General features: G+C 41.5%; 1 protein-coding gene across 4 annotated transcripts in view; it reads right to left on the bottom strand.

Annotated features, from left to right (window-relative positions):
- Positions 1-14,215, bottom strand: part of LOC119174688 (uncharacterized) — a 41,474-nt gene that overhangs the window by 14,083 nt on the left and 13,176 nt on the right. For 2 of the 4 annotated variants that reach the window (XM_075895243.1, XM_075895245.1), the window contains exons 10-14: positions 13,249-13,415; positions 11,872-11,954; positions 10,749-10,818; positions 4,009-4,054; positions 223-434 (exon numbers count right to left, since the gene is read on the bottom strand). In XM_075895243.1, the coding sequence (XP_075751358.1) occupies positions 223-434; positions 4,009-4,054; positions 10,749-10,818; positions 11,872-11,954; positions 13,249-13,415 (578 nt within the window). The remainder of the gene's footprint in view (positions 1-222; positions 435-4,008; positions 4,055-10,748; positions 10,819-11,871; positions 11,955-13,248; positions 13,416-14,215) is intronic. The other 2 variants (XM_075895244.1, XM_075895247.1) reach the window with 1 other exon arrangement.

Here is a 14,215-nt window from a genome sequence, read left to right as displayed (position 1 = left end):
CATGTTTCTTTCTTGTGAGGAGGAAAGTCATGTGCAATATATTATGTGTGCATTTCATTTTTCTGTTCTCTGTTCGTTACCACCATTTACACTGCAATACGTGCGGCCAGGACATCCTCAAGCTGATTTTTTAGCTTTTTCCCCCTGGTCTCCCACAACAATTTGTTGTAAATAAATCAATTGACGAATAATGAAAAAAACGTAGAGAAATGAAATGCGTACCTGGGGAGTGGCGTAGAGGAAGAGCTGGGGACCCCGGAGGAGGACCCAGCGGCGGCGCCAGGGAGGAAGGGCTGTCATCGCTGGTGCCGCCGTCCTCCCCGCTGCTAGGAGGGGCGCTGCTTGCTGGTGCTGCTGCCCCCCCCACCGGCGCCGGAGGAGCCACCCTTCGCACTCGGCCACCCCCAGCTCCGGGCACGGCACCCCACGATTCCCTGCAGATAACGGCAGCAGCCGCAGCAGCAACGACAGTCCCAGTTAGACGCAAGGCCTCGCTTCAATAACGCACAGTCTCGCTATAAACACAAGTCTCAGGAGTGGGGGGACGCTCAGAGCACGCTTAAAACTAGAGGCAACAACAACTCGTTTTTGGTTCTGGTAGCATAGCACAAACAATCTCAGCAGCATGTTACCCTTTCTGTGCCACTCTGACCGAAAATGGCAGAATTTTTGTCTTTGAGGCTCTCGCCAAAGTGTTTATACCACACAAAAAAACTGCTTCGTGCTTTCACTGCCCATTGCGATAAGCGTTGCCACCAACTAGAGCGCAGCGAAATACTGAGGCAAAGCCAGGTCATCCATGGCTGAGTTGAACGCCATGTGAGAAATAAAGTTAAAATAATGAAGGAAACCCTTTCCACCTAAAAATACAATGGGTTTCAAGCCGATCACCGAAGTTAAAAAGAAGAAGGAAAACACCCAAAAGCAATTCAGAGCAGAAACCAATTGAGAAAACAAAAACATCTAAGGCAGTGCAAGCAACGGGTAAGTACCGCCGATGAGCTGAGCTATTCCTAGGCCATTCTCACTAGAAATGCGCGTGCAGAGCACAGCTTGTCTATGGCATGGAAGGGGTTAAAGAGGGCAAATTCTTATAGCTGAATTACAAAACCCACACAGAAACACGAGGAACAGGAAACTAAGAATATAATGCTTCAATGACTTGAAGCCTGCTCAAATTCAAAGTTGTTTAAAAAAATTGTAGCATAGGATACTGTCAAAATGATGCCCTGCTCCTTATCGTGCTCTTTCGTGTTTGTGTGCCAATTTATTTTTGTGTGTGTGTAACGACGACCTGCAGAGCTTACCTTGAGATGTGCTCTGCTGATAGCATGTGCGATAACTTAAATTGCATTGAGCAAGAACATACAGAAATGATGGAAAGATACAAGAATAATAAAGCATTGAAGCCCTTACTATGCATATTAAGGGCATATTGAAGCTCTTACTATGCATATTAGAGAAGACTCTCTGATATGCATAAGCACATTAGAGTCTTCTCTAACGAAACGTTTTTTTTTTTTTCCCTCGGTTTTTTTTTTTACCACATGCAAATGCCTTTCAAGAAATTAACAAATGCGGCTTCAAAAGCCCTTGCACCATGCTTGCTAACCTCCTAGCCTCGAAGCAAAGTAAAGACAATGAGGCATCATACTACATTAAGCACCAGTGTGGGCAATGTATGTCATTGGCTACTGACTTGAATGAAATCTTATCATATGGACACGGGGACACAGCCAGTTTCCCTACCCTAAGGCCGCATGTGCGTACTATGATAAAAATGCCTGCTCAGATGTTATTCTACAAAAAGAATAAACAAACAGGAACGAATAGAAGAAATAAACACAATGCCACTTTTCCCATCGCAATTATGTTGCTGATGATAAATTTCATAAAGTCATGCCAGACAGAGAAGCACCAAGTTTAGCATGCACTCATTGTAAATAACTCAAGTTTTGATTACAGAATTAAGTGCAGACCTGGCCTCTCATTGTTGACAAAGTTCACTTAAAATAAGTACAACTCAGAATAAGGATAACAAAAACGCACTTCTGCCTATTTTGAAAGGCTCTGATACGACTAAACACTACGTGTTAAATTAGCTGAAAATAGAATGTATGGCAGTGACTTCATGACTCTTCAGTAGGCTTGTGCAAATAGTAAATTTTAGGTTCTAACCAAATTCAAAGAGAATGGCAATTTCGACGAATCATTTTGAATCGTCGAATGTCACATACTATGAAGAAATGAACACATCTGTAATGACTCTACCAACCAGCAAAATATATATATTTAAATTTTAAACAAAGTACTAAGAAAATTATAAACTGATGTGAAGGTAACAACATTGAAGAGGGGCTGCACGGCAGTGTGGATTTTGCCTTGGTATGTGTAATCATGGTATAGCATCCCTCCACTGCAGTGAAACCACCTTTACAGGGGGTTACATAGGAACTAGTATTTATACATTTATTCGTTCATTTCAAATACTTCAAAATTTTCATCAAATTGACTCTAAATTGAAGTAATTCAAGTACCACAATATTCGTTGAAATATTTGAAGGGCCCAAATGTTCGCACAAGCCTACTCTTTAGATGTTGAACTTACAAAAAATACACCATTGTAATTTAACAAGACATTGAAATATGAACATCTCAGCGACATCTACTGCTCTGAGATCTTCCCACTAAACACAAAAGTGGGCTAAACTGAGCTAGTTAGAAATTAGCATTGAAATGAGCACTGCTTAAGATGTGACTGGGAGAGCAAGGCAGACAATGAGCTCATTAGCAATCAGACTGTGAGATTAGCTACTTGGTAAAAAAAATGTGCGAGCCTGCCATGATGATGCATGTGATGCGACAATTTCAATGGCAGTACTCTCTGCTTTGCTAGTAGGTATTATGCCAACGTTAAATTCAAAACCACCTGTTCTGAAGTAAATGTCCAGAGGTTACATAAGTATGTGTACAAGAACTGAGACGATATGGCTGATCCTAATCATTGTGGAGACTAGAAGAAAAGTACTGAGCGAGTCGTTTCTGTCGGTGAAGTGCATACAACTGGTAAATGTGCCCTTTTATGTGCCTTTAATGTGCCTCTTTTACATAATCAGTTATTTTCATGAATCTTCAATCATAGCATAGACTGCATAATTTCATTTATTGGTATATTATATACACAACTTTGGTGCATAATGGCATAAGTGGTTTACTTCCAATATTCTAACAGCATGAAGAGAAATATCAGAGCCATATGAGAAGAAACGACGGAATGCACGAACAAGTAGTAAACACACACATTCATTCTTTTCTTCCACGTTGTACTTTTCTGCAGGCTTTTAATTTTTTTGCAGACATTGTTTGCAACTAAATGCAACAAAGTTTCAGCTAATTTATTTGTCGTCTTAACTTTTGTATACATTCCTTTTTTTACACAACCAAAGACAACTTCGAATTCAGAGCTATGCTTTTGCGAAATGCCCATTGCGTGTTTGCTAGAAAAATGAAGACCCACTGCTCTTGTTAATCATCCAAGTACAAAACGCAACATCGAATGACACACCCTGACCAACTCTCACATGTACTTGTGCATGTTCACACACACCACCACAACATTCACGTGTTTATGAAACATACACTGTCTTTTGCCTCATCAAGGACCAACAGCCTGCACGTCATCATAGAGCTAACTTAAAGAAACAAGACGCACATACATACACACTACCATCACATAAGCGAACACAGGGAAACAAATAACAATTAAACGAAGGGTAGTCCCAGAAGGAAGAAAGACGACACTACACTTTATTCACAGAAACATTACACTATTCCTATCATGTGCCTGTAAACATGTCTTTAGGCAAAACTGCTTTGTAAAATAATTTGTTGTTCAAAAATACTCTGGCAAAAATTGGACTCATGCCGTAGCAGCGGCCAAAATTATTTAAAAAGGGGAAGACAAAAAGGTTGAAAAAGTCAGCGCGTACCAACCATCGACACACTCACCTAGTGTGCTCTCTGAACATTGTGTCTTTGTGTTCATGGCTGGAGGCTGTAATGGCAAGTGTAAAAAAAATGCCAAAAGGAAGGAAAAAATGTATGTGAAACAAAACACAAACACGGCGGCCCCAACAGCCAAGAAAGGAGAGCAAAGAAGCATTCAAAGAAAACGGCAAGCAAAACAAAACAAACACAACAAAACACTGAACACAAGTGAGACGAGACGTGCGAAAAGTGCTAGCACACTTGAGAACACACTGCAAAAGAACAAAGGCAAAAGGCCTCACACAAAGCCAGCTGCTTCATGCACCTATGAGGATCGACCACTGGGGTTCAGTTGGTAACAATCTATCTTTAGTAGTACCATTTGGAAGAGATGAGCAAAACAACACAGGACACATAATGTGCCATCATCCATCCATCCATTTAACATAGAACATTCATTTGTCCAAGAGGAGCACCCTAGGATTGCTATCAATGCCTGTGCACTTTTGAGAGTCCCTGTCATAGGTTTTTCTGTTGAATATGGCATGTACCTAGCCTTTCCTAACACACACAAGCACACGTACACACACAATGAGACTGGCAACTTGACCACAAGAAAGCTGAACACAATGGACACATGTGAACAAACATAACAATGATGTGAGTCGCTAGAATAACTGCAAGCTGTCTTACATAACTTCTTGTCTTATTGCGATGGCAATTATATGAACAGTCTCAACGTTTTTTTGCTGGCACCGTCAGCGTCGTGTCGTGTACAAAATCCAAATTGATAAGATACCCCAATGCATCCTACCTTCCACCTGTTTGTACTAGCGCGCCAACATGGCTGAAGCAGCGATCAAACAAGCCAGCCCATCTTCGTCATTCTGAGGTACATGCGTTAAGATCCCCCGCCCCGCCTGCCAGACCAGCCAACCAATGCTCAATCAGAGAGAAAACACCGCCCCCGTCTTTAACGAGCGTGAAAAAACGCAAGGAGGAAGGGTACCTCGAGCAGCAACTGCGACCTTTTGTAGAGTAACGCGAGATTACATCCAAAAGAGTTAGCTACCAGCCTCACTTCCTATAAAATTACAATTTGTCGCCATAGCATAGATTGGTTCACCCTTGCCGTGAAACTGACTTTTCTTCATGTACATTTGTATGCTGATACTGCTATAAATGCCAAATAAACCAATTTGATTTAATATAAGCCAAGGACATTATTGTCACAAACCATCCTCCCCTTTCATGATACAGGGTAACAGAGGCTTCATGGATGTCAAACAAACATGCCTACTGTGCCTATGTTTCATGCCAATGCAATATCTACAAAGCTGAAACAAAAAAGCAAGAAAACACACTAACAACACGCTCTGTTCTCAATCCTAAAATTCATTTCATGGGTTTTGTCAAAGTGAAGCCAAGGCCATTTGGAGCATGAATCTTGCTGAATCGTGGGAGCACTCACATCTTAAGAGAACTTTTGGCACATAGATTTTAAGTGTGTACGTAAAATTCACCTCCAACATTGAAGTTCCGAGTAGCAGCGATGTAACAGTGCATTCACTAAACATACATGAATCAGCTGCAAACACTGAAGCCGTGGCTTCATTTCTTTACAAAAGCTGCACATATACGTGCGTAGATGCATTTGTGTGTGCCTGCGTACAGTTATATAAAGTTCTCTACGAGTGCGAGTTGCATTTACTGCAGTCAGCGTGAACTCAATGCACAAAACTAGTAAAGTTCGTATGCCACAACTGCAACGATGCTTACATTACATTTCTTTCCATCTGTGTGCAAATCGCCACGTCCAAGAACTGTACAAAAGTAATCACAAACCGAAAAAAATCAACTTTCTTTCGTTCCGTCTCGGTTCGTGCTATGAGAGATAAAACAATGTAGCTTATCTGAGCCACAGCCTTCGGCTATCTGACAAATCAACTTCAGACAAATACTGCTACATTGAGGTTTTTCGCTTTGTTGGCCGGTTATCAGGGTGAAAATCTGCATGGGTTCTGATCACTTAAATACAAGATAGCCATAAAAGATGCAAGACAAAAAAAAAACTATCAAGAAACTCTGGTATCGTTTCTTATCTTTCTTTATCTTTAAACTTTATCTTTTCTATTTCTTTATCTTTAAACACTAACAAGCTCTTTACACTGCTAGTTTATTTATCTTTTCTTTCATGTTTGCTTAACTCCACCGGGAGCTGTATAAATGCGTTCACAGAACACAAAAAGCTTACACGCACAACAAGAAAAAGTATCAGGGATAAACTTCAGTTATCAAAATACCCATGAATTGCTAACGAGTTTATGAAGCCATGCAAAGCTATCTGCCTTACGAATTGCTGTTATGACTGGCATATAATGCAAGGCGCAGTTCAAATATAAGAATCAGGAGGATATTCTGTGCACGTTCATTCGTTCCAACTTTTACCCTCCCCTAGTGTTCACATAAATTAAAGTACCAGATTGGAAACTGTTACTGACTTACATAGTACAAAAAACACTCAATAGCAGAGGCAGTTGAACGTAAAGAGCTGAAGAAATGGCAGCAAGCAATATGCACAAACAAAACCATGCTTGCAAGGCACAGTGTACCCAATAGCTCAGTACTGAGCCAACAAATAAATAAAACATGAATAGAGACAGGATTCTGAGCACCACCAATTCGTCCTACACAACTCGTGCAAAGCTATGGAGCACGAACATTAGCTCAATTTTTTCAGGAGTCTCCTTCTCAAATTATTTACAAATCTATGTGACCACTATTTTTTTATGCAAATAGAATGATAGGCATGGTTCTGACGTATGCTACTACTAGATATGACGAAACGCTCTTGCGCATGAGTTTTGCGCACTACATTACTGCTGTTCGATGGGAATGCTCAGCTAACAATGGGTGAGCAAAACATATTAGATAAAGTTTAAGCATAATTTTGAAGAGGGTGCAGCTCAATGACGAAAATGAAAAATTATTTCTAATGAAAGATCAACTGTGCGACATAAAACCAGTTTTTTTATCATATATCACATCCTTGTCTCAACCTAGATATAGTGTGAGGTGCTGTTTTCTTAAACTCAGATTGAGATCAATTATTCATCATACAAAAGCTGCATAAAGTATGATGGAGAGGCCACGGATATCTGCAGATCTCTAGTATCTTTGCACATCTTAACATACTTAATGCCTTTGCTGAAACATGCCTAATGCAAAGGCACAACTGGCACAAATGACATAGTTCTGAGACACAGGTGGAAGGTTGATAAGATCTGCATTAAATACAGCAAAAGTAAGCATCTGCTGTACAATGCAACACTTTTTGAATGACGAAAATCCAGTCTCTACACATGCATGTCACCCATAATCAAACTAAGCCAAGCGAAACCAAACAACGAAACAAACTCAAAAACGCCACAGAGTGCCCACACCAGGGCACTTAAGAGTAAATATTATCGTCCAATGCGCAATCAAGAAGTATGTAAGTGTTGCCTACAAAGGCCACTCAAGGAGAGGCATGCTACAGCCACTTACGCATGCTAGCCACAGGCCACCGGCACTGCGTCGAAGCAAGGAATATTGCACCAAACAAATCACTCAGCTGAACTCTTGTCTTGTGTTAGTGTTGTCGATGATGAATTTTCATGAAGGGAGGGAAGCGCACTTATTGGCCCAACGGAACGCCAAATGAATGCAATGAAGCTAGTCATTATAATGGAAAATATAATGCAAGAGATGCTCTAACAAAAGAGCCCCAAGTTTAAAATTATGTTGGCACCCAAAGTCATCTTTATATTACACAGTGAAACGATTTTGGTGACGTCAGAAAAAAAAAAATTTGCTTCGCAAGATACTCCGAAATTTTCCTGACAGATGTATTCTCTCACCCAGCGATCCAATAAAAGAAATTCCGCCATATCCACGAAGTGAATGATGATGAGTGGGCGAAGCTCCGGAGGTAAACCTGGTAAACCATGAATCCTCTGTACAAGTTGCCCACTCGATTTTATTACATCGCTCCCCCTAGCGTACGTCGCCGCACTAAATCGAACGATTGCCTTCAACCAATGACACGTGCCATATGTGACATCATTCCTATTTTATAAGATCTCGCGTCTTTCATCAACTACAAGTACCGCTTTCTAGTTTATAACATCTTGCATCTTTTCATCATCAGCTACAAGTACCACCATCTAGTAAACACTACAAGAACTAAACGAGAGGTGGCTACATACAGGAGACGGTACCGCCATCTAGTGAACACTGCAAGAACTAAACTAGAGGTGGCTAGATACATGGGGACGGTACCGTCATCTAGTGAACACTGCAAGAACTAAACTAGAGGTGGCTACATACAGGCTACAGGGGACGCACAGCCCACGCCCTAAGGAGCTTCGCCCCTAAAATGCCATTCTGGTGCTATGGTTCTCCATTCACAACACCAACTGACTTATCTTGACAATGTGGGTTGGAAAATGCAGCTAACAAGTGAAAGGCAAGTATTAACGATGGCAATTCGCATTACATTTAGTTATCTCTTGCTAACATCAGTACATTCGATCTCTTAATTAGTATGAATTTCAAAGGATACACAAAGTGCGATTGAAAGAAAGTACTAGAAATGCACAACTTGAATTAATCAGTTTATGCATAGGATAGCAAACATTTGCTCCCGTAAGCACATTCAAGATTTATTTTACATTATTTACCATATTTCATGCTTATTCAAAGCAACGTTCAGGCAAGACAGCCGTATCCATAAAAATTATCTTTCTATACTCCTCCTTATAGAGGATAAAAATAAAGTTCAACACTATTTCTTCAGTTTGAGCCCTATGTGTTTGCTTCACCATTCCTCACTGACCAATCAATGACAGTCCTATGCATTCAAAAACGATAACATGCCCTTATAAGTAAAAAAGACATGGAGTGACAAGTGATCATTCGTAGTAATGCTGAGAGCTCCTACCAAAGTATCAAAGGCCACTCTGTTTTTTTTAGTAACAAGCTGCAAAAAGGCTTTCAAATCAATTCTGTTTATCGAATACTTAGCTTATATACTGTATTTACTCGCATAATAGGAGCACTACATTTTCAAGAAATCGGGCTCTAAATTCGGGGTGCGCCTATTACGCGGGGTAACATTTCCTAAATATTTATTTGCGACCAGTACAGAATACGGATAATGTACACGCAGCCGAACTCGCGAATATCCGCACTACAGCTGAAACAACCTGCTTCATTGGCTACACTAATGCAAAACGTCTTGAGCATGCAGTATCGCTTGTCCGAGAATTGGGGCATGCAGTGCGGTGCTCATTCAAACTTTCAAAAACTACCATCGATACACCCGCGTTGCCAATGGAAAAAAAAACTACGAAAAGAAGACACAATCGTGGGAATTCACCGATTACATTTCAGGTCACCTAGATTATGCACATAGTCATGATCGAAATTTTGGGCGCTGAACTGTACAGACCGTTTGATTTCACGAGCTCTCAGCTCATATACAAGCCATTGAATTTGAATCATGAACTACCATTTGAGTGTCAGAAGTGCCACCTAAGCCCCCTTTCCTTCAAGTGTAGTATAGCCACCGAAAAGAATTGCATGGATTCGCTACAAAACCGTAACTTTGATAGCCTGCGACCACCACAAGCACCAACAGGGATTACCTAGGCAAAGGCTACGATTCGGCGTGTTGTAGCAGGAAGTTCATACAAGACAACATGAAGATTGGGCGTCGAAAAAAATCGCACTCATGCACTGATCCAAGAGAAGCACGTAATAAAACATTTTGGGCTCGTGGCCAGCAAATCAATGGCAACAAAAGTCCGCCGAGCTCGTGCAAGTCCGCACAGTGGCAGCGAAGGCAAAAGCTCGCGTCATAAAGCCGAAAATCTTTCAAATTTGCGAATGAGGTAACGAACGCGATAACGACGACACTTTCCCAACATGAAACTCAATGCGCACTTGACGAGGACGCGATCGTGCGTTTCATGCGGAGTGCGCGCACACAGCCAAAGACACGCCGGCGTTGGTGCAAAGGTTACTACAACAGCCAGGAAACTTCCCTTCTTCCTCACTCGGCGAGCCCACGGAACTGGCGCAACTATGCTATAGTCTTTTTTTTTTTTTTTTCCTCGCTTCAGTCAACGTAAAATGGTGTCGAATTGCAACTTTGAAAATATGGTACAGAACTACTGATCAAGGCAAAATCCGGGTTCGCCTATTATGTGCTGAAATAAAAAAATGTGATTTCTCGGGACCTAACTGTGGGTGCACCTATTATGTGAGTAAATACCGTATATACGCATACACGTAAAAAAACTAAATCTAAGCTCCTCAACTCAAAGGGTGATATACCTTGGGTATGGTGGGTGACACAAACAGCCCCCAGTTTTAAAACATTTAACCTACTTCATTAACACATCAAACCTACCTCGTGAAAATTTTTTATCTACTCCATTAACACAACTAATCTATTGGGAACATATGTAATCTACTTTGCTATTATTATAATCTGTTCAGCAATCATTTGTTTTATTTGGTTGCTTTCTACTTTACAACATGCAGTTCTGAAAGAAAATTTCTGTGCGTGAAAAAGAGCAAACAGAGTTCATTTTAAATGGCAGTTATTTCTCCCTGAATTCATGCAGGCAATCCCGCCTGGAAAAAGTGCGGCGATACCTCGACATGCAGAAAAGATAAAGGACAAAAGATGAAATGAACCCCGGAATATTACTCACTTGGGTAAGAGGCTTCTTGGGAGATTCTTTGGCACCAAAACCAATCTTTGCACCAGGCGCATCACCGCTACTGCAACGAGGAGCGCAATTCAAGGGTAGTTTATCAATCAAACAAATGTACTGCGAATAGCCCCACTTATAAGAATAAGTTTCCTAATTACAATAATTTAACTATTTCAAAAGCAGCCCTCAAGTAATCAAGTAAATACAGTCTTTACATAATTGATGAAATGCCACACACCACACCCACATCACAGTAACCAGAGCGGTAGATACTATCCACAGTGTGGTTAATGCACACTACTTACACATATACTGAGCATTAACAAACATAATGAGTCAACCAATAAGCAGGCAAGGTAGAGAGTACAAGTATTATATACAAACAAGCTGCTAATGTAGTGCATGCTAAAAGTGCCATTTACCAAGCTGAATCCAAGCAGCAAGGCAAGCAGACAATGTTCAGAGTACTGTGTTACAGCAGCAGAGAGCTAGAACAGCTGCTAATTGGATGTATAAGCATCCAGATGTGCAACCAGATGTAGGATGAACTAAGGCATGAACACCTAGACAGTCTTAGAAATACACAGACAAAGACAAAGTGACAAAAAAAAGAAATAAAGAGAACAAGCCACAACACTGATCAGTGCTGTCTTTTGTTCTTTTTTCACTTGGTCCACATCTGTGCTTGCCGCAGCATTTCTAAGATGCAATATCATCCAACCCAATGAACCATCTTTGTGAACACGGACAGTTGTAATGAAAGCCAAGAACATGTGCGGGATGGCTGCACCAAAAGATGACGGAAGCCAGGGAAATGCTGTCGCGAAACGCATGCACTCGTCAAGTGCAACAGCACTGATCTAAACCATTCTCCAAATACCCGCATCTCCACCTGCGTTTCCGACAACTGTGGCGATGTTCAGAGGACAGCGCCATCCGGTAGCGCTGAAGGGAACGAGTGGCTGACCATGTGTGGCCACATACAGCCGAGAGAATCCAGTCGGAAACGGTGCAAAGCAGGCTCAATAAGCCAGCAAGAGTTGACTCAATAACCAGAACAGACATCGTGGAAGACTCTCAGCAAATGTCAGAAAGTTGCTAATCGCAGCAAAACGCCTACCTAGGGTTAGCCTGGGCACTTGTCAGCGTCTCCTGAGCCTTCGCCTTGCTGGACCTACTGTGCAGGTGATTGTGCTTCAGATCCTGCAAGTATAACAGATGACATGACATGTCAGGCACTGTCACAATGCAGGCACGAATACTGATGACACTTGTGTGGCATCGCAAAGTGAGCATCCTGACTGAACTGAGCCGTTGCAGCACGAGTAACTCCTCCACATTAAACTAACATCATCATCATCATCATCATCATCATTATCATCATCATCATCAGCCGGACTATGTCCACTGCAGGACAAAGGCCTCTCCCATGTTCCGCCAGTCAACTTGGTCTTTTGCTTGCTGCTGCCATTTTATACCCACAAACCTCTTAATCTCATCTGCCCATCTAACTTTCTGTTTCCCCCTAACCCGCTTGCCTTCTCTGGGAGTCCAGTTAGTTACCCTTAATGACCAGCGGTTATCCTGTCTACGTGCTAGATGCCAGGCCTAATATTAGAGACTTAATAAATCCTTCATAAAAGCAAGCTGCCGTGTGCTTTCATTCTCTCGCTTGCTCTTAAAAGTGTGCTTAAAATAACACCAGAACATGTTAAAGAGCGCTGAATAAACAGCTCGGAGGCACCTGCACAACTTGTTTACACGTTCGCAGTGACAATGTACTAAACTAGTTAATCGTCATCAAATCATACATATTGGTTTTTCAATTTACAAGTACTGTCCTGTAGCATTCTGACTATTCTTATACTTCAATATTGCCAAATTGTTTTTACTATATGCTTACGCTGTTTGTACAAACTTTTTGTGAGCATTAACCTTATTCTGACAATTATTGTGTTCTTTATAAACCGAATAATTGGATAACTCAGGAAATTTCTCTTTTTGTCACTGTTCCAGTGGGACCCGACAGTACAGACAAATTATACTATTCTGAATTTTCGTACAGTTCTTCAGCACAGCGCTACTTAAAAGATCTGTCTGGCCCTAGTCTCGGAACATGCTGTGCAACAGATATCCCTCTGCCAACTACAGTTTTAACCCATTGCGGTTCGTTGTCGGGCCCCTCCCAACAACACAACATGGTCGCAGTGGCCCAATGTCATGCACTGAGGGACAAGCTCCCTCACGGCTAATTCATGCATGCGTTTTCTCTCTGCATTACGGTACATCTTTATGAGAGTAAGTAAATTTTTTTTTTACTTGAGCTTTACTTTTTTTAGTTTCAGACTAGAACAAACCGGTGGGTAAAGAATTTAGACCACAAAGGGTTAAATTGCATGGACAGAAATAGTTTGCCTTATATGAGATCTCATCCTTCATCACCAACATCTGGTTCCTTTCACCCTTAACGTTAATTTAAATTCAAGGGTACACCGACCTCTATTTTGGGAACTTTGAGTGTGACCATGGGTGACCGCCGGCCCGTTCCCGGCCCAAACAGCCTTCTCTCCCGTGGCGATTGGCTTCCAACTTCTGACCTCGCATCAGCCACAGCCCGACTTCCACAGGCTGGTGCAGGGGGCCCACTGGACTGCTTTGTGGACTCTGCAGGACAAAAAAAAAAGGTATGTGATGATCAGAGGTCCACATTATTTGTGAGGCATGTTTGATGCCCAGAAAAAGACAAGGAGTTAATGGTATACCAAGTTTATCCTGTATATGATCTCTACTACTAACTAGGTGCCTATAGACTCGGTCACCTTGAAACCGTTCACTTAGATACCAGAAAACCTTAAGCCAGTGCCCTAGCTGGAAGCACCATTTGAAGCTTACAATATTGTACATACAGGATGTATTTACAGAGTAAAATAGCAGAAAGAGTAAACAGGGCTGACCAACACATTCATGCACCGGTAAGCTTCTCCCTTGATTTCATCTTCCCATGGCAATATCTTTCGACTTGATTTCATGAAGAACCCACAGTGGTGCCGATTGTTATTTTCTCAGAAATTTCAATGTAGAAGAGAAGTAAGGAAATGCGACAGAATCTGACACACTTGGAAAGAAATATCTCCAACGATTGTTGCTATTCATTCATCTAACAGTTAAAGCAGCATTTGATTCCCACATAAAACTAGTGGCAAATTCCATTTAAATAGTGATCAGGGAGATCAAGTGGCACTGCAAATAAGGTGGTATAGAAAGTGCAACCAACTGATTTGTACGAGTGTGCGAATTCAGCCTGCATGCCTACCAAATCAGCTCTCTACACACTAAGGTTGAGCGCTGGGCCAGTTGGTGCAGCATTATTCGACATTTCACAGCACATGGAAAGAAAAAGACATCAAGGTGCTCTGCATTACGATATTCCCGTTCGAAATAGCAACACTTTCAGGTTGTCTTTA

This window comes from Rhipicephalus microplus, chromosome 5 (genome assembly GCF_043290135.1).
Source record: "Rhipicephalus microplus isolate Deutch F79 chromosome 5, USDA_Rmic, whole genome shotgun sequence".
NCBI lineage: Eukaryota > Metazoa > Arthropoda > Arachnida > Ixodida > Ixodidae > Rhipicephalus > Rhipicephalus microplus.
The sequence above is the reverse complement of the archived record's forward strand: the minus strand, read 5'-3'. Positions and strand labels throughout refer to the sequence as shown.